The sequence below is a fragment of the Stigmatopora nigra genome, chromosome 8, assembly GCF_051989575.1.
Source record: "Stigmatopora nigra isolate UIUO_SnigA chromosome 8, RoL_Snig_1.1, whole genome shotgun sequence".
Classification (NCBI taxonomy): Eukaryota; Metazoa; Chordata; class Actinopteri; order Syngnathiformes; family Syngnathidae; genus Stigmatopora; species Stigmatopora nigra.
This window is the reverse complement of record NC_135515.1, coordinates 7,139,476-7,161,369: the sequence shown is the minus strand read 5'-3', so window position 1 is coordinate 7,161,369 and position 21,894 is coordinate 7,139,476. Positions and strand designations below refer to the sequence as shown.

At 37.0% G+C, this 21,894-nt stretch overlaps 1 protein-coding gene across 4 annotated transcripts in view; it reads left to right on the top strand.

The window, feature by feature from the left end:
• Positions 1 to 21,894, top strand: part of lrfn1 (leucine rich repeat and fibronectin type III domain containing 1) — a 106,215-nt gene that overhangs the window by 71,142 nt on the left and 13,179 nt on the right. For 3 of the 4 annotated variants that reach the window (XM_077723195.1, XM_077723193.1, XM_077723196.1), the window contains exon 3: positions 17,736 to 17,845. Coding sequence is in view for 1 of the 4 variants with exons in the window: in XM_077723192.1 (XP_077579318.1) it covers positions 15,780 to 15,844; positions 17,736 to 17,845 (175 nt within the window). In the remaining 3 variants the exon portion in view is untranslated. Of the gene's footprint in view, positions 1 to 15,684; positions 15,845 to 17,735; positions 17,846 to 21,894 lie in introns of those variants that run through there. The other variant, XM_077723192.1, reaches the window with a different exon arrangement.

The window sequence follows — 21,894 nt, the reverse complement described above, 5'->3', positions numbered from 1 at the left end:
TAATTTGTCTACTGTATCATGGGTAAATGATGAGTCTTCAAGTAGGGCTAAGGTAACGTAATAATAATAAATGTCAAGCACGTATGCACCTTACCTATCCTGAACAGCCTCCATTTGTGATGATAGCGTGATATCCAGTCAACAAGTTCACCATCAATCATTTTTGATAGTACATGTCACATTCGGGGTCGTATGTCAAGCTGAAGGAGGTGACTTATGATAACAGGTGTGTAAAACTGCCGTTATCATGGGGCTAGAACAGATACACACAGCCAGGAGTATTCACTTGACAGGTGCATACATGCTAGTTTTTAATTAACCTTCCAGGTTGTCTATGGAAAAAAAAGAAGAAATCTTTGACCTGTGTGTGAGGACTATTGAACTAAAGCCTAGGGGCCCGCCAGGCTTATAAAGCAAGGGGGAAAACACTGCCGGTCACAGTTTCGTTCTTCAATAAACTTAAAATATAGGCTTTTGTCAGGTTGAATAGATCACATTTTATACACAGTGAGGGTCTCAAGTGTTCCATTTCCATATGCTAATTAGATTTTCTGAACTCATACATGGTATATATTTCACCTGGATTTTTTCACACTGAAAATTTGATGTGAAACAGACATCATGTCATAAATTGACCCTCTATCACTCTGGAAAGATGCTGAGAGCAGCGTTCCATCCCGAAAAATAAATATTTGACACTTTGTTTTATTTATTCACTCACTAGGTGCCAAGCTAGGGGCTCGCACCTATAGTAAATCACTGCACGTTTTGACAGAATCTTCAAGATATATCTACCACATGACATTATTAAAGAACAGTCACTTTTTTTTGCAAGTTTCAAGTCCAGCAGGGGGTAAAGCGGAGGCGTGGGCTGGGAAAATAGACTTCTTAAATTACGATGAGGAGGTGAGCAAACCTCCCTCTCGCAGGAAGGCTGTGTCTTGCATCCTAACGCAATTGCGAAGTGATGGCAGAAACCAGCTTCAAACGGATTGTATTGCACTTAGATCTTTTTTAGACTGTTGTGGAGCGTGGCTCGTCTTTTAAAAATAATAATGTAAAGGCAAATTATATGAATATGTTAACATATTATTAAATTATCTGTGTGCATTTACTCATTTGTATTTCCTAATGCTTGGTGTTCATTGGCTTTGCACTAGCCTACAATTATATTTTACAGGATGGAATTTGGTTATGCATGATGATATTTTGGGCCATTTAGTCCACACTTTTATACAAAATGTTAATAATGTTGCCTCTATGACCCAAAATGTGATATGCACGGATGTGGACGCCAGTTCTTAGTGGGGCTAAATTTAATTTATTAAGGGTTAAACACATTTTTGTCATAGAAGACTGCAATTATTATGCTTTGCCAAGGAGGGCCATTATGACTGCAAAATATTACTGCAACAATTTGATAGTGACTAAGTTTGGGATCAGATTCCAGCAAAACCCTTTTTATTCAACAACTATTATATTTGTTGTCAGTGGTTTGGTAATGAAACCAATTCTTGCGATAACTCAATGTTTTTAAAAGTGATAATTTTCAATTTTGGCAAGAAACATGAGTTTGATTTACATGATTGCACAGGCCACATAAAATTGTGACACATTTGCCCCAAAGCCCTTGAATTTGACACTTGTGGTCTAAACCAACATAATACTACAAATAGCATTTTTCAGACTTCCTACACATCTTTTTTTTCTGGAGAATTGCCTGGCCAGACTTTGTATCCTTGACAACACACGGTTTATTCAGTGGCCCTTCATCAACGTGCGTCAACATTTTGATAGATGAGTCGGAAATTGAATTTAGGAAATTGGAGTCGAGCCCAAACAAGTGCAGATGGGTGACAGACAACATGCTCCCTTTTGTTGGATATAAACCCCCTCCCCTTCTTATGTATTGTGCAGCACAACAGAAGGCACAATAAATTATGCAGGTGCTCCCTGATGTCCACGCATTTAAAGGTGCACACTAGAGTAGAAAATTGCCATATTCTCCCTCTCTTCCTTTGCTGCCTCCTTTTTTTAAAAATGGAAACAGAACACTTGTGACCTCTGATAAAGACTGAGCTACGATAGCTTAATTTATTCCTCCAGCTGCAAGGTGCCGCCAAGCCCCTAATCGTAAATATGTGGGATATCAAAATGAGTGTGATGGGGGAGGTTGGGCAAAGGGGTACTGTGTATGGAAATAAGAAGCAGTTTTTTTCCCAGGTGAGGTGGAATAAAAGAATACAGCGGTCATGGATAATAACAGCAATGGAAGTATGAGAGTACAGAAAGGACGTTCCCCGTCGGACTTGTTTTTCTTTATAGCGTTCTTGATATCATTTTCCTTATGTGGAGTGAATGGTTTCAATCTTGTAGTGATGTTATGGAGGTCTTTTCGACTGAAGTGTGTTTCTTATGGTGATACTGTGCTCTTATTTTCTGCTTTACTTCCTGGTATTTGGCCCGTATTGCCTGTTCAGCCAATTGTTGATGTTTGAGTGACATTTCTGATCGCTGTTGTTGACAGGGTCATTTATATTTTTTGCGTTGCTGTTGGGTGAAATACTCATTTGAAACCCTTAATATGAGACTCAATCAACTGATTGGTTGGCTTGATAGAGATTAACAGCAAGTAATCACCACCAGCCCTCCCAGTCAAAATTGATTGGGTATATACTGCCATCAATGTCTTTGAAAGATGATCCTCATAGTCTAATAATCTGACAGATACAAATGAAACTTTTTTTTCATGGCACTTGCTAGTTTAACAAGATGAATAGGGAAGTAATTAATAACAAAAATTGAGTATTTAAATGTATTATTAATTAAAACATTCAACCAATATCCCAATCCGTAAATAAATGGTTCATACTATGCCATTTAAATAGGTTAATTCTAAAATAGGTTAAATATAATTGGAAGCATTCATTATCATAATGAAATTACTGGTACTTAATGCGCTATTGTTTCTCATAATTCAGTCATATTTTTAATTATTTTTTTAGCCTTTGGGTGTAATTTGTGGGCAAAAACTCTATATAGCTAAATGATGATCACTTAAATTCTTAATATGCCCTGTATCTAAGAATAATGTATTAATTGTAGACCTCGAACTTGATATACGATGAACTAATTTATTGTAAGTATCCAGCACAAACAAGTTACAATTACGCTAGTGCACGAACAGTCTTGAGAGCAATTTAAAAATAGTAAATGTCTTAAGTAGCCATAAAGGTCACGTCTAAGTATTGGATCGTTATATATAGCATCTTAGCTTATGGCAGTCTGAACTCAATATTGAAATCTATTTCCTTTTTTTTTTTTTTCTTCAATGTGTGTTTAATCACTGTCAAAGTGCAAGTGCCCGTCCGGGAAGATAACAAAATGAGGTGAAGTCCACTCACTTTTAACAAAGACATGGGCTAAATAAATGGATCAATGAAGCCCCTGAAGACTTTCTCACTTTGATAGCGGCCTCAGTGCTTTCACCTGAATCCAAATGGAGGACTTTGGCGTGTCTCTGTGTCTGCACGTCTGTGTCTCTCTATTCATGTGGGAACCTATTTACTCTGTTTTATTCATGGTAATGTGTCAATGGGGATTTTCAGTCATGTCATATCTTTAAAGTCAGGCCAAGAATAACCTCTCCTACAATCTAGTCTGTACTCTAAAAGGTTTTCTCGAGAGGTGGAACACTGCCGCTTGTCTTTAAGTCACATGTGGTAATGCCAGCCTGTCATGTGACAGGTTCTAATTTTAGTTATTCAAGTCCATCGAGAGAAAGGACGGAGGACCGATCGCAAGGCCACGTGCCCTCTGGACTGACGGCTCGTCCGACTTGACATAAAGTTTATGACCCATTTTATTTAGTGACCTCCATTCAGCAATTGGTTAAACAGTTGTTGAGGGTTCAGAAACATTTCTCTCATGTACGGAATTGAATGCGATATATGCTCTTAATTTGGGCCGTTTTGCATCAAATCTTGGAGGAATCTAGATAATGTTTAAAAGAATTCAAGAATTTGAGTTATGACTACATCATATCTTTAGTTAATATGACTTGGTAGTTTTTTTTGTTTAGTTTTTTTATGGTGTGTTTCTGATTAGTGTTTTTTTTCAATATCTGTTTGGTTGTTTGCAATTATGGTTGGGTTTTTCTGCTATAAATTTGGTGTTTGTTTCTAATTTCTGTGTTAGTTATTGTTTTAGTAGTATGGTGATGACCCATTTGATATACCTACCATTCTACAAATTTACTAAACGATGATTTGCCTCCGCCTTGCAGTTGACAAAGTGCTGTCAGAAGCTTCGTTTAACATTCTAGTCAGCATTGACATCATGTTAGTTTGTCAAATCAATTCATAAAGTCACTTGAGACTTTGAGGTTTCTATACACATTTCTAGACTTTGATACAAGGCTTGGTAAATACTTCATAGCAGCACTTAAGATTCACCCGGTAATGATATTTGTTTATAACCTTTTTTTGTCTCCTTGGCAGACATCAGAGCTATTTTTTTTTTTTTGTCTGCTTTCTCTTCTCCCTTGTTGCTGATGGTTTTGTCAGGTACCAACAGCCAGCCAACTCAAATATAGGCTTGCACTAAAACAAGCAGTCCAAGACTACAACATGCAACCTGGTATTGTTGATTTTAGGAGTTATAATAACAATAATGCATAAAACTAATTGCAGTAGTAAATGATATATTGTTCTTTTTTTTAGTGAGAAAAGAGGACAATGTAGCACAGTACTTTTTTATGAACAATTTTGGATTAAAATTTTAATTCTTTTTTTGTTTACTTGTTAATTAGTTATTACTCGACTCAAACTCGAGGCCAGTGGACCAGAGAATGCTAACTATAGGTGTCTGCTTTAATTATGCTGTAGATTACATTAATTCTTAATGGGAAGCAACAGCGCAGTAACTCTAAGACACCCGCACAGGTGCAAAAAAATGACTCCAGTGGCTCCGTTCAGTTAGAGAGCCAACTAATCATGTATTTTACCCATCAAGACCAATCACTCATACCTCCTTCTAGTTTTCCACCCAGGAAACCATCCAGCAGAATCTTGCTGGATTTTTGGTATAGAAATTAGCCTATTTTAGATTTCTAGAAGAATAGAGAAATAGCTCAGAAGCAGTTTCACCTCTTGGAATATAGATTTGCTGTGGGTAACTGGATGTTTGTAAAGGTGCCAGGAGCCAGTGTAGAAATTGACAGGGAAGTCAAGTCACTTCACTTTTGGGTGCATTTGCAAAGTGACAAACCTCTATTTGGTAGTTGGCATGAGTAGTATCTATTATTATTTTTAATCAAAGGGCATTGGCCACGTTAGATTTCTTTTTCTGTGTGAAAATCGTTGATGACGTCAATTGGGTTTGCTTAGCAACTAGCGAAACAACACCTGTGGGATGCAGAAGTGGGAAATCGCAGACACCTCTGGGGTAGGAGCTTCTGAAAGGTGGTGTTAATAGACCTGAGACTTCCAGTCAAGTATGAGCCATGGAATTTCCTTAAAATGGCTGCTCAAACCAAAGTATCAAACTTTCTATTCCACTTCTTTTTGTGTCCTTTTATGATATCATGTTTTATCAGAGTAGTCAATTTTGTGTTCATCTTTAAAATTAGTATTTCAGATCAACCTCCTCAAATGGAAGATTTTTAATCTCCAGCTATTTTACTGGAACTCATTAGAGTATGCTGTAGTGTCATATTTTAAAAGCTGTAATTCTGTGATACATTTCTCTTGTTAGTTAGGTTGCAATTACAATTTTACACTACCTTACCCAATTTTAATACCATATCTAACCACTAATTCATCTTTGACACCTTCCAAAGATTAATTCACTCCATAAAATGGACCTGTCCTCATTTTTTTTACACATTTACTGCAAGAATCCTAGTTTCTTTCTTTCGGTTGGGTTGAATACGCACTGTTGTTTCCATATATTTATTTATATGAGACATGGGGCTGCCCCCAGAGTAGAACCTGTGCTTCACCCAATTTACTCTTAAGTTGTGTGCTTTATTCTTGCTCTTTGCCTCTTTCATTGTGGCAAGTAAATTGGAAAGAAGTGACCTTTCATCAGATACAAATAGCAAACTGGAGTGTTTAAGCCCCAAGTGGTGCACCCGTTAACTTCAATTAATGAGGTTAGTGGCGTTATAGGCTGATGACACATTCATCACTGACATTTTTTCTTTCCTCACTGATGTCTGATGATGACATTTAAATTTGCCGCGAGGGAACGGGACAGTTTGAGTGTTGGAGGGATTTTGGCATTTTAGACTTAATTTCTTTAATAATGCTTGCTGTGTTTTTAAATAATTAGCTGGCTTTGACGGCAATAGACGTCCAATTCATTTTAACTAGGATTAGCTCGCAGTAAATAAACACTAAGAGCTTTTAGTCAATATTATTTGGACATCGTACTTTACTTAGGTATTTTCATTGTGGTTGAATGTAAATATGAATACATTTTAAAAGATTTTCAACGTATACATTTATATTTTGTTTAGGTAACTGAAGAAATGACAAATCTTGCCACTTTAGCAAGTAGTAGCTATTAAGGAGACTTAAAGGAATATTTTTAGGAATATAAACACTGACTCTGCCAGCCCCAGTTTAAGTGGATAAGACCTCCATCACTCTAAAAGGTAGAAAATGAGGTTATATATGAATTGTTTAAAAAAAAGACTGATGGTAAAAACATCATTTGTCTTTAAAATTGCAGTGTATGACATCCAGTTAGACAACAGGAGGCAGAGGGTCCACTTTAATTTGTTGTATCTTAAAATTGTGTGATGCCATTTTTCAAAAAGGCTATTGAACGTTTTACGTCAACCTTCGCTCTCAGTCCAAAGAACCATTCTTTTCAGAGAAAATGAGATTACTGTCATAACCTTATTGCAAAATTTCTCTTTCTATCGATTGAAAGACATTTACGAGCCGGCCGAGGGAAGATGGGGGCCAGTAATGATGCGCGGCCTCCGGCAATAAGAATTCATTCTTTTATTTGTAAAAGCTTTGAAGGCCGATAACTTTTTAAAGGTTTCCGAGCACGATGACCCGGTCATCGTGGTCTGCGCAGTGTCAAAATCACTCAGTCAGATCAACATGAGCGAACATATGAAAAGAAATTCAAGCAAAACATGCAGTGTAATATTTAAATCAGAGGTTAATCGCCTTAAAAAAACTAACTAATTACATCATTTGCATCTCTAAATCTGCCAAACAGAAAATTAAGTGTTATTCTGTAATTTGGCCCATTGTAATGAAACTCAGGGAAAATAGTATCCTAGGCGTCTTTTCGTATAATTTAACCTAATTGGGCAACACACCCCCAACGAATTGGAGCAGGGCGGTCCATTCACCACCACCGTGCGAGGAAATACTGTTTCCGCATGGCTTTGTTGTCTAATTTCTGGTTGTCATTCCTGGCAATAGCAATATAGACTTACGGAAGCCAACGAATGTTAACATTTCCAAGAGTCCCAATGTCCCGCAAGAGGTCACTTGTTCCACTCCACACGACTCCATATCCATTATAGATGGCAAGTGCAATCTTGCCAGCAGTTGTGCGTATGTTTACAGCTGTCAAATGCACCAGGAGGAGTCACTGAGAAGCCCTGCAAAGTAATATGCCACTTTCTTTTTGCCGCGCCGTGACCATATTTACCAAAGTATATCAATAATACATGAGGTGATAAGTACACTGGTGTGCACGGAATAATAAAAGGAAAATGATACATGGAGGGGGTGTTGAAGAGGATTGCTACAAATAATCCACTAACGCATAGTTGTTTCTAAATTTGTACTTAATGCATTTAGCGGTGTATAAAGCAATCTGTTTTTGTTTGTCATCACCGAGCTGGACTGATGTACTTGTGATTATAGAGTTCAGCTTTACCAGCAAAGAAATACATCAATGATTGCTGTTACCGTATTTTCCAGACTATAAATTACCATTTTTTTCATAGTTTGCTTTATTTTTATTCTACTCTGACCACCAACGGCTTATGTTATGTTTTTAGGCTGTAGTTGTTAAAAAAAAAGGAAAAACGGTTAATATTTTACATTGATAGGTTTTTATTTAGTCCATTGTTCCCTATTTTAACCTTTTTAAGACGTATTTTAACGTAACATGTTTGTTCTTAGTTAACAATCATTAATCCCCCCAAAAAAATGTTCTAAAAAATGCTACTTATATACCCAAGTGCGACAAAAATATGGTATTTTGAACTCAACCCAAAAAAGCTCACGTTAAAGTGCCGTTTTAAATCTAAACAGGATAATGTGTACATTATTTTCTGGTCATTTGAGAGGCCTAAAACTCCAAGTAGCCTTAGCAAAAATATGTTTTTTTTTTATTCACTTTAGTGCGTCCGAAAACATTTTTTCACCATGTGAAGACATTTTGAAAACCTTATCAAGTAACCAATACATAGTTTGGTAGTTAACATATTGGAAGTATAATGATTATATAGTGTTTTACCCCTATTTTTTATTTTTTTAATCCTCTAAAAATTACTTTCCTTAAACCGTTGTTTACAGACCCCTTTCCAAAATTTGGAAGCACATTCATGAGGAAATAATTTGTGGCAAACCAGTCCTGTGATTACAGTTATTAAATTCATGGGGGAATGATTTGACATTGCCAGAGCAACTTGCCAACATTTCTCATTCAACCATAAGCTTTAATCGTAGCTAAGGAAACAGTTTGCTTTTTTTCCTGGTCCCATTTTAGTTATATTTGATTTTTTTAACCAATTAATTAAAAGAAAGTAAACAGTTGATGTATAAAGTCTGTCATGAATGGGCCTTCGTATGTGAAACAATAAAATTGTCGGCACAAACATGTTAACTTTTCTCCAAATGCTTACAACATATTAGAGTCTTAATATAATCAATCCATCTCTCATTTTGAGGCCCTGCCCAATGACTTAGGTCTTTTATCTCTGCGCTTAGCAGCATTTTTATTCTGTCTGAAGCAGCCTACTTCATCTTGCAGACTAGAAAATAAAAATTCCATTATAAAGAAATTATCATTCTGGCTCATACTTTTGTGTCCTGAATGATAACAACCTCCCTGTATTTGTCCTTTGTGTTCAATTTTGCTCAAAGGCTAAAAAAAAGGAAAATGAACATTGCAGAAAGTTAATCACAAATGTATTCATCAATCTCCGGGGGAGAATAGAGATAAATCAAAAAACCTGCTGCATCTAATTCAAAAGAAAGTTTGCGGCAGTATGAGTGATTGTAGAGTGACAACACACAGAGTTTGACCGGTTTTGAACTGAATCGGAAGCTCGATTTTTGTTGAGTTGAAGATGAGGATAAATGGGAACGTGATGTTCTTGAGATCTGAGGACAATCCGCATATAAGCTGCTTCTTGGCTTAAGTTACAGGCTTCAGGAAGAAAAGATCAGCATTCCGTCTTATATTTCCAGTCATATATTTTAGTCACGATGGAAAACAGCCCCTTAAGGCATCGCTGTATTTCAAGTGGAGCTTTTTAATTCTCCTCAGTGCTGCATTTTAATTGTTGCAAGTGCACAAAAATGTACAAGCCCCTCCCACTTTCAAAAGAGTGAGACATCCATCATACCCCCAATCAGTTAAAATAAAAAATATTCTAAAAAAAGGAGAAATTTTATGAATATTAATACAGATATTACTGCTAGTAGTCTTACCAAACGTTGGGCACCACTGAACTAAAACATTTGCCAATAGGGCTAATTAAATTTATTGATTAAAAAAAAATCAATATAGGGCCATAGTGTTCCGCCTTGGACAGGTCACAAATGACCTTATCTGCCTATTGACATATTATACAGCATTTTTACATTTCCATGGAGGAAATGCAACACCAGGATGACATTGTTTGCAGATAGTAAATATAGAAAAATGGCTTTGATGGATCCATTTGGCAAATCATGGGCTATGCTCGGGGCAGGCTCAATACTTTGTTTTTCATTTTATTTATTTTTTATTGCAGAAGAGGGGCCAGTTATAAAAAAATGATAAAAGCTGCAAGTTTACAAAATGTGTTGACGCAGTATCTCTCATAGTCATTGATGTGTCAAGGGCATTTGCTGCACAAGTAACAACTTTTTATTGCCTTTTTTTAATCCGAGGTTGTCTACTTTGTTAAAACAAAGACATCATGATTGTCTTTCCTTTAAAGCAATGAATGTCTTTGTGCATATTGACACAATGTCCTTCCTTATATAAGAACCAGTCTCCTCTATTTAGTATAGAAAGCATCTCAATCAACACAAGTGCCTTTTTTTGTTGCATGTCAAGTCGACACTCAGGTTTGTTGTGTTTGTGAACCAATCAAACTCAGAAAGTTACTTAAATGCAAGTCAAATTTATAAAGTAGAGGTTTACATGCCAGCCGCCACGTTCATTTGGCGAGCCATGTTTCTAAAATTTATTTTGGTGGAGTACACAGCCGTGTTTAAAAAAAAACTAAACTAAACTGATCAAATCCTGTTTCTTCTCACAAAATGTGTTCCTGCAATGCATTCATTGATATCTCACAGGGGCTTATATCACACAAGTACCCTTTTTTGTTTTGCCTGCTCAATTTATTGTGAAAATTTCCAACCTTCTATAATCCGCTTTAATGGCTTATGTGTAGCAAAATATGCTAATACTTACTGTATTAAATATTTGTCTGTATGCCAGTATTTTTTCCCTACTCTTTGTTGTTGTCATTATGTTCCCACATGGAACTTGATTTAGTTTTTTTCTTCGGTCTAAACAAACCGTGTAATGGGGTAAATCAGGAGCCATAAAAATAGGATAAAAACAGGTAAACGGGCTCTCAACAAAAAATAAATAATACTAGTTGTGTTTCAAGGTAATCAAGCAAAGACATGACCAAATATTTCAAATGAGGCGACACGTAAGAATGGTCAACCTTACTACGAGTGGCCGGCTGATCTGCACTAATTAAACTGAACTATGCAAAAATATCATTGACAATGAAGCAAATTCTTATTCATGGAGTTAAACTCAGCTGTCAAGAAATATTTTTCCCTAAGATAGTGATGATTGTGACTTTTTGATATACATTGCTTGCATGAAGTTTGGGATATTTATACATTTTTCAATTTCCTGTACTCTGATATGTCACATAAGATGCTTGGTTTCTTGGAAAACTTCCATCAGATCCTTTACCTATCTTCCTGTGCCTTTCTAAAACAAAACAAAAAGAACCAGTCTATTTTGCAACCAACTGAGGACACTTTGTGAGACACTAAGCAGAGTGGTTTCCCACTGTGAACATCCTGTTTGAAGCTTCGCAATGGCAAAAAAGTCCTCTTGAGCGCACAATGTTCTAACGTGAACAGCATGATGAGTGGGACATCTGTTATCCATTCCAAAAACTGCTGAAAAATCATCAGTTGATTATAACAATTGTTTTGATTGAGCTATTTGGCTTTCTGCAAAAATTACCTTGACTAAAAAGTTTTTTTTTACATTTTCTAAAACTAATGTAGACAAATTTTGATATGACTCATTGCCCTTTTTTGCACTGTCCTCTTGTTCCTTTAAAGTGTAATCAAATCCTTTTTGTCGGATCAAAATTAAAATTGATACTTTACGTTAGGTGTTCTCGCTCACCAGAATTAAAAAACAAAGAAACAAAGGGGTGGGTGGGTGATTTCTGCTTCTATTGTCCACTCGCATGCACCGTTCCCATTTTGTTATTACTATTTCATTTCTTTTTTTTTGCTGTTCTGCTGCTTGGAAACTGCATTGATGGCGTTTCGTCCTTTTCAATTTCAATTAATTGCACCATACGAGATGTTATGGTGCCAAATCCTATACACAATGTAATCATAAGATTCATAGATCCACCTGTGGAAGGATTACGCATGTAATTAGCAAAGCTATGTTGCAAATCTACTCCTCAGGAATTAGATCAACGTGAAGTCTAATCCTCTAGTGTGATTCATTTATTTCTCTGTAATGGAATGAGACAGTGTTTCATCAGCCACATAGTCTGAAAGTCATCAATCTTGGGCCTGTTTGCCAAGTTAAAACCATCCCGCCCATTTTTTTGTCCTTTTTTTTTTCCTTCTGCGCTTTCAACCATTTCACACCATTTCCATCAGCAGATGGAGTGTGCTTAGTCGCCATGGAGATGGATGGGTCTGTCTGCATTTGTAAGCTAGTGCTTAACTTTAAGCCAACAAGAAAGAAGTCTTATTAGTGTTTTGGATGTAGTTGGAACTCTCACTGAGCTCACTATGTTAACGAGTAGTTTTTTTTCATAAGCATTCTACTAATGAGGACTCTGGAAAAACTACAAAAGCTGAATATGTGCAAGGCCAAAAAAAGAGCATACAAGATAACAATTAACCTACATCTAGCTATAAACTATAGAAAAAGGGGCCTTTTATTTTGTCATAATGAAGTGAGGTTATTTATATTTGCTTGTTTCCTTTTTTTTTTATTTCTTGGCTGTTGCCTTAGAAAAAAAATCAAATGAGGATGTTTGATGTTCAGAGAGCATCAACCTACTCTAGTTTTGACATGAACTTGGCTGTTAAAAAAATGTAATCCTTAAGGGCTAACAGTGAATGATCTTTGTTTGGATAGCACAAGTCAGCATGGAAGGTCTCCAAAACTTAATGACTTCTAAAGTCCCTGAAGTCAAGTTAAAATAGATTTGACACATGTTGCCACAGGCTCACAACTGAAAAGATGTGCGAGTATTTAAAAGTATATAGAGTCAGAAAAAGTTCCTGTTTCTTTTTTTTAAAATAAACATGACTGACGAGAATAAGTGATGTTGAAAATGAAGGAATTAATTTTTAAGGTTTGGCATGTCCTTCATGTCTTTGATCAATTAAAAACGATGAATAGCTGAGATCTAGTAGATGCATCAAATGTCTGCTTTTTTATTTATTATCCAACTTCAAGCCAAACTGTAAATGCATTTCAACAGGATTTTTTGAAATTTTTACCTTCCAGTTTAACACTATTGTTGAGCTGTGACTTGGTTTAATAGCTAATTTGACTTTACAACTGCACTCCCCCAGAATCCATATAAAATAACAGTTATTCTCCTTCACATTTTACTAGTCTGAAAGCTGCAAAGCATCCTTGACAGTTCAAGAAAAATTCAACTTGAATGCAATGTGTTTGTCCCCATATCACTTGTACTCCCGCTGCCCTAATTCAACTTCTGCTGATCACCATGACCCAAATGACTCGGAGGAACGTTAAAAAAGAGAGAAAAAGAACAAAAATGCAATTTAGTCATCACTGAATGACAAATACCATCACTTAGCACCTTGCTCAAGAATCTGGGAAAATCATGAATAACGCCTGCAAGACACCGCTGGTGAAGAAGTGGAATGAAACACCATTGAAAGGTGTTGGTTGGAAAAAGCCCAGAGGACCCAAACTTGCCTTAAATATCCAATATTACTTGGCTTACCTCCTAGTGACCTAGGTTCAAGCCCACCCTTGATGACCTTGCCCCAGTGAACACCATTCATAATTATCGATTAGTCCATGATACTATCTCGGACCTTTTTGCCCACCCCAAGTGCCAGAGGTTATGACAATAAAGTTAATTGCCTAGAGTGATTTTTAAAAAAAACATATATACCTAGTTCAGGGTGAGGATCTTTTCCCCCTGAACTTTCATTCCTTTTTTTTACTTTTTTGTAGGGTTGGTAGGTGAGATGAAACCTCTACCCAACCAATTTATCCACACTAAGGCTTACTTGAAATAACATTTGTCCTGTATTTCCTACAGTTTCTGAAGTTTCACTGCAAGGTGTCTTGCAAATAGACTTAGACAGTTTCGACATAATTGCAAAACATTAGTGTGTGTTGTTCCATACAAACGATTAAGTAGTTTAAATTAAGTCATCACTCAGCAAGGAGTACAAATTACACAAGTGAGATAGGGGTAATGCGGTTTAGTTTGGATACAAAAGCTAGAAATGAAGCCGACCTGACTGTGGATGTTGTTATGTGCAACCACGGAGAACTCTGTCTTTGAATAAGCAGTTTTGCTCATCTACTCCTGAGACAAAACTGGCCTCTGAATTTATTGCAATCCAGCAAGTAAAACGAGGACTTGCATGTACCATCAAATGTGCTTATTTCCAAGTCAAAACCTATTAGAAACCAAAGGGAAGATGGCGATGTTATCAGAATCGATTTCATGTTCCTACCCTTCTGTGGCCTAACATTTTCTTTGTTTGCTCAATGGTAAACTCAGAAACTGCAGTTACTAGTGTCAATATCTGGGAAATGAAGCGCAAAGAAAGGTGACTTCATTCAATATGCATGCTTTCAGTCAAATGTATAATTGATTGACTCGACACGGATTGTTTGGTTTTTTTGTCCTTTGGGGGTTGGACGTTTAAGTTACCTTTCAGAGTCTAATTTGGTAAAAGCCTGGTTTGAGTTCAGATGCAAAGTATGAATTCATGCGTGAATTGATTGCTGAGTGGATGAAGAAGCAGCTGGACAAACAGAAAGATGGATGAGAGTTTACTTGGCAAACCACCTCACTTTAAATATGTATGTCAGCACTTATTCTTCAGAGTAAATACTACAATTACCAAGTACAGAATTTACTCTAGGAGACTCTGAAGTAGATTGCAGTGCCATTGGCTCATCTGCCACCCTGACTTAAATCATTCATTGATCATGATGGTGGTCCCATCTGGATTTCATGACCAATCCATCATATCCATCGTGTTTCAGCAACCACTGTCACAGCAGGGACTATCAGACTTTGCTATCTTTAGTTAAGTGGGTGAGAGATCAAGATGTTCCCATACCTGCTCTGAAACATACCGGAGTCCCCTCAGCATGTCCTACTTTTTGTCCTGAGGCATTTTCTCAGCTGGACGTGCCTGGAACACCTGGGAAGCTTTTTGGAGGGCTCTCTGCTGGATGACTGATTTACTATCCCTTTAAGGGTGAGAACAGACATTCTGCAGCAATCTTAATGTTGTCCATTCAGTCACTATCGAAAGCTATGATAGTGGGATTGTGGATGGACTGATTTTCTCTTCGCCACATCAGTTCAGGTGCAGGAACTGCATCAATCATTTAAACTTTAGTCCTCCTGAGGTGGAATTATCAACTCTCCCACTTTGACTGTGAAGCATTGGCCTCACATTTATAATGTCGGTGCCCTTTTCTCATTTTTCATGACCTGGGATTTATTCATGTTGACTAACTTAAAATGTTAGACATGAACTAATGCTTTGTTCAAATACTTAAAGTCCAACAGTGTTCAGGGTTTGAAAAGAGGTGATTGTTCCTGTCAAATAATACATTTAAACGATTAATGGAAAGTAGAACAAGTATTGGATTATGGCTTCTGAGTATGCAAGTTGAATTCCTTGCTCAGTACCATTGGATGGCATATCCTGTTCTTTGCTATGCATTTCTCTTTCTACCCTAAAGATTGTGTAAAATGCTCCCATTGATGATTTTCCCCCTTCTTTCAGTATAATTGTCTACCCGTAGAGCTGTGGCAGCCTTAATGTCCAAGTGACTTAACAAATTGCATTTCTGCCACTTATCTAATTGGCTAATTAGGCATTTGCTTTACTGAGTAGCTCAAACAGGTGCTACCATATGGTATGCAGCTAATTAGGTAACTCTGATCCAAAATAACCTTATTGTATTTTCTGTGTAAGAGTCACTCCATGATATAATACTGTAAATCGTCTCATGCTCTCAATGAGACAGTGATGGACAATGACTAGTGCTTTTCTCCCTCGATGTTTGATGATTCAGACTTCTGTGATCACATCACATACAACTCTAGGAAATATGAGAGCATGAGGTGAGCATAACATCGAAAGGACTTATGTATGTATCATATCAACAACTGATGGCTTCTGAGATTAATTGATCGGCAGCAGATTTATCGGACTGGGCCGGGTAATCATTTTATTCTTGGAAATGGGTATTCGAACAAAATCACTCCATTTGGGGTGAATGAGTGAATGACCCATAAAAGCATCTATTCTGTAAAGAATTAAATTTTTTTAAAAAGCAGCAAATCGATAGATCATGAATTTTTAATTGGCTAGATGAAAAGCAATAGGTAACTAGCTCCAGGTCTGTTTTCTCTGAATATAAATTGATACGCCATAAAAGTGGATATCTGGTCTTTGTATTTGCATGATCCTGCTTTGTGAGGCATATGCTAATTCTTTTCAATTTCTGTGCAGTGCTTTGGCATGTGGTGTTGGGAGAAAGTATAGGCTGGTGACCTTGACAGGTTCCTCCTCTTCCTTGTATTCAATGGGGAATCGCAGAATTATAGACCACACGGGCCTGCATCTTTGTCTTTGTAACCGCATCCTTCTTTTGTTTTGCTTGGATCTTTTCTAAAGCTGTGTCAAAATACAATGCATTTTTCATCACAACTTCTCTGCACCCTCTCTTTTTTTCCACTTTGTTCTGCTTTAGCTACAATGATGCAGTAAAATATTAATGACGGGACACACATTCATCTCGGTATCCCCTAAGCTGTTTCTTTTTCTTTCAGTTGTCTCTCCTGCTGCTCTCGCTTCCTTCCTGTTGTTTCGTAATCAAATCAACATTCATATCGCTGCCAAGTGAAGGAGGGAGCAAGCTCTGTCAATGAGATTATCATTGTATGACTGCTTCCCCTTGTGTTGAGGAATTTTGCAGGGCTCGCTTAGGAATATTGTCTAGGATGTCATGGATGTGAAAGTGATCCTACTGGAAGTCTTTCTTTTTTTTTCATCAAACGATTCCGTCAAGATTATTAACAGTAAAAAATACCTAACGCTGAATCCATTATTTCCTTTCCGAAAATGCATGACAAGGTGCCTAAAGGAGGTCTCAGGAAACACGAGCTGGCAAAAGCTCTCACTTTTTGGAGTGTTGAATCCCCTTACAGGCTATTTATTGGCAGAAATAATATGACTCGTGTTCCATGGCAGCCAAGTGCGTTGCTCTCACAATTCAGCAGCCTCCTATATTTGTCTTGTCTTCCATGCTGAATTTAATGGTGACAGGGTGTGTCCCTGAACTATTTTTACTCTCTCACCCAATATGATTGTATAGGAGTTAGAAATTGAAAAATTGTAAGGACAGTTTTGATATTGCAGCAGCATATAATGTGTCTATACTTTCAATGTTTGATGAGCTTTTGATATATTCAAACTCCTTAAAGGAAGATTTAGGTGCCTTAATCAAAAGAATCAAAGCCTATGGCTGTAATAAAAATAAAATGTGGGGACGCACTAAGATGAAATTTCATAATATATCTCAACTATGTGTCCAACGAGACTTTGAAATTTCAAATGGGAATGTTGAACTTATTTAATTGACATTTTTAATGAATGATATTGACTGCAGATTAAACCACTTATTAACATAAACATCGATTTATATATTAAAACTCATCAGTGCAGTAAGACAGAACAAGATATGCATGTAACACAACAAGATATTCATTTAAAGTCAATCATTTATCATATAAAATTATGTACTTTTTCCTGGATTAGGATGCATTTTATGTATTAACTTGATAAGCTTCAAGTTAGCATTTTGCAAGCCTGGTGCAGACTAGAGAGAAATTATAATAGTTTTGAATTGACTTTCTTTTGTAGATACCTTGCAATTAGTTTATTTATAGGAATGCATGACGAATGTTGAGTTCCCAACTAATAGTTGCTTTGTTTGTTCCTCTCATTAAGATTGTGTATTCCTGGTAAACCCAGCCACCTTTCACGTCCATTGGCCCAAGGAGGAAGTGGACATCCAGCTAATCGAAATACCCGCAATGGAGACAAGAGCTTGACTTGTGGTAAGTTAATCGTGGCGACTCACAGCAGCTGTCTCCATCAACCTTTAGCGGAAAGTGTTGCGTTAGCAGTGGTGCATCAGCACATTCTTGCTGCAGCATATGCACATCAGAGAGGGCTATTTATTAAAAGGAAGGCCATGAATGTGCAGAATTAGGTCAGAATTTTTTATTTTTATTTTGATGTGCCAAGCTGGGTCATCCAAGGTATTAGTAGGAAGTCCTAAAAGGCAGATATTTTTGACAATTTAGTGTGAAAGGTTAGATATTTACATGACTTACTATTGAGTTAATTAAATTCTGGCAAAATGTGCATATTACAAGATGAACTCAATAATTGTGAGAATTTAACAGAAAAAAATTAATGTCAAAAGTATTTTAAATATAATACATATACACTGAATAAGTAATGTAACATTTTATTCAAATGGTCTTAACTAGTGTTAAATTAGACTTCTTTATGGACTACTGCTTGATACAACTATGAAATATGTTAGCCATATGGGGTCTTGAAGGTTGCTGGTAAAGTCTCTGAAGTTGAAATGGGCTATCAAGCGCAGCCATACCTAACGATTGGGCCTTACATCATATAGCATGCGAGTGTTCATTAAACGTTGGCGCATGAGAGGACGGAGTTAATGATCTGTGCTGTGTCTTCAGAGAGCAGTCAGCCGTGAAAAATTGTGCACATCTGAAGTGAAGTGGGTACCTGTATCCCCCTCAACATCTGTCTGCCAGTGTTTTTTGTGTGTGGTACAGTATCCACTTGTTTCATCAAAGGAATTGCTTTTTGAAAGTTATTCGTAATATCACTGTAGGAGATGGCTGCTTGGTCTACCGCTGACCCACTGTGGTCGTAACTTGCGTCCTAGCTGCAGCTGAGAAGGAAATTGCTCAGTGGTAAGAACAAAGAAGTTGGATGGCTCTTACTTGCTCTGCGTCAGTTGAAAGGGAATGCTGGACCAGGCTAATTAGTTGTTGCTAAGTGGGACATAATTACTGTTCCTTTTATTGTTTTTCGGACTAGTATCTTTACTCTTCATGCATAAACTCCAAGAAGAGTCTCCATTAAACTAGCAGAGATTCTCACTGAGTATTTAGGACCAATCTGGTCATCATTATTGACTTGCAGTTCTACGTCTATTTACGAATATCCTTAATGGGAAGATTTTGTCTAATGATGCAAAAGAAATTCCAGTTTCGAATCGCAGTCTTAATCACTCTCTCGAAACGTATGTACACTTATAGCATCCTGTATTTTATTTTATAATTGGCGTGATAGAGTTGCTCTCCCAACACCCCCGCTGGCCTCCCATTGGCCAGGAGGGAGCTGTGTCTTCATCATTATTGGTGCAAGGTGCATTATTCCCTTACATAGTTCTTATTATGACATAAATGATGGTGATATTTTTATCTATTTACAACAATTATTGTTTGGAAAACAGTTGATGCAATTGTAAAGTTTTAAATCATAAATTTATCTCGAAGTTGTCTTGGCAAGCATGAGCTGCCACAACACAACATCCCTCTCGAGTTCACGACTGCGTGCTCACAATGATGTTTATCGTAGCCGTGAAAGGCTGCTATAAGTAGAAAGTTGGGCCAACTTTCCAGCATAGCACTATAGACGTTGAGAATGGGATCAAGTTATTAGCCTTCCGTATTCAACGTTTTCAGCTCTGCCTTTTTCGAGCCAGACTTTTTCCATTTTAGTGTTTTGCAGTCGCTTCTCTTCTTAAGGTAATCTTCTACTCTATATATAACTAATATGCCTGTATAAAGCAAAGCAATTTGTTTCATACACACACACACACACTCCTATGTTTTACTTTTAACATCAACTGCTTGCAGCAATGCAGAATCAAGCACATACGAGCTCACAGCAAGCACACTTTCGTTAGTTGGCGCTGACTTTTAAGAACAGATTTACATTTAAAAATAGTATAATCAGTGCTTTTTAAAAACTTGATTAAAAACAAACCTCTCCTTCCAGGGCAGGAAAAAGATAGACTCCCTTGTGTGTGTCAAGCCTGGAGTTCAGTTAATAACAAGTACAATAGGATACATATACGAGGAGCACATTTCTTTTAGGACTGCAGTACTCTTCTTTGAAACAATTTCAGCCTCCACAATGGTTTTCGGCAGACATTTTACAATTATGATTTCTGTGTGAATATTTGCACATTTACCTTGTTGTTTAAAGTCCCTAGACTTAGGCTCAAGATCAGAGGTGATAGGGCCTTCACAGTAACTGACCCTAGACCTTCGACACTAGCTCTAGATTCTCGAAGCTTTTAAAACCTCTTTGAATCTGACCCTTTTTTCTCCGGAATTCCATAACTAAGCAAGACATTTTTAAGATTTCAAATTGCTAGAATCTATGTCTATTCTTAGATTCCGAATAACAGAAGTAGTATTTGATCCTCGTCCTGATGAACATGAGGGTATTTTGTTCCTGTCAAGGCACTCGCAATGATTTGCCTGCTAGCTTGAATTCAAGGAGTCACATTGAATATGTTTTGTGTTTTAAAATACTACAGTATTTATAACTATCAGCTCCAGAGAACGAGCTTGCTTACCCGATCTCCATTAAGGAAATGTTTTGCATATCTTTCGTCCAATATCGTAAGGATATTTAAGCCGAACTGTTTGGAGCCATCTCCTTTTGTGCATAAGCAATAGACCCAATTGGTCGGCCCTCTCATTCTCACCATGCCCCCTTTTCCTAGCCTTAGATGACACGGACGATCAATCTGTTACTGTAATTCGCTTTGGCTCACTGTGATGGCGAGGAAGCGGCATGAGGCAGCGATGCCATAAAGTTCTCCTGGCAGTGCGATGAGCTGCTTTGGGTAAAGCATTAACTGACAGAGTTGCTCTTAAAGTGGCGTAATGGTGGCCAAGCACAGCCCGTGGGGTGGATGGTGGAAAATAGAAAAATATCCAGCTGACCAACCCTACCGCATCTCATTCAGCATTAATGTTTTATTGCCGTGTTTGATCAGCGGGAATACCTGAAACTAATCAAGCTTATTTATTATTCATGGGCTTTGTTATGAGGTTCACTAAGTGGCCTATAAGGCCTTCATTTCCCAGTTTGTAATGAGCGGGCAGATCACACACCTGGTGCAAGCTGAAAAAATAAATAAATGAAATGGAATGGCAGGGCAGCTTTCATCAATTTGGAATTTGTCACTTAATGAGAGAGGCTTTATTTCAATCAAAATCTAGTGAAATTGGTTATTTTATTGTTCCAATTTGTTTGGAAGTAGTGTCCAGATTGGCCGCTAATTGAAAATCTATTTGAGTATCAAAATAAGACTAAAAAAAGCCGTACTTGCTTGAGTATTTAGCATTTCTGCTACACACTTTATAAGACTCTTGGTTCAAGTCTGAACTTCAATCTTATGTGAACATTTTAAGCGTTTGCTTTTTGTTTTTTCCGTACCTCAGAATTGAGCATGTTTAATGAATTGTTATTTTGCATAAATATCTGATTATAGATTAACAAAAAAATGTTCCAAAGTATACCTACAGAGCATAAGTAAACAAAATATGATCAATAAAATGGCACTCCAAAATAATTATGTGAGATATGCCAATATTTCAGCTTGAATTTGCCTCAACTGCTTTGCTTTGGGGAATGCAGTTTGGATTTTGTGGCTAATTCATCAATTGTGCTAATTAGGTAGAGACAGACATTGAAAGAACATTTCTGATAATGCCGTTTCTGTCAAATAACTTGTGATCTAAGTAATTATTTATGGGCTAGCCGACAGTGCAATAATAACTTCATAATTAACCCGCGATGCTTCATCCTTGACAAAATTAATGGCTTGCTGTGTTTCAAGTGACAAACTACGGTTGGGACCTAAAAAAAACAAACCATGCAAAAAAATGAAAGTTTCTATCTATCATTAAAATGTTGACACACTCTAAACACTAACCATTTTTTCGTATTAACAAAAAATTCAAGTTACTTAACCCTTTCCAGAATTAACTACCAGAAATAATTTTGTGAGCAGAGGTACCACTGAATTTGTATCTTAATC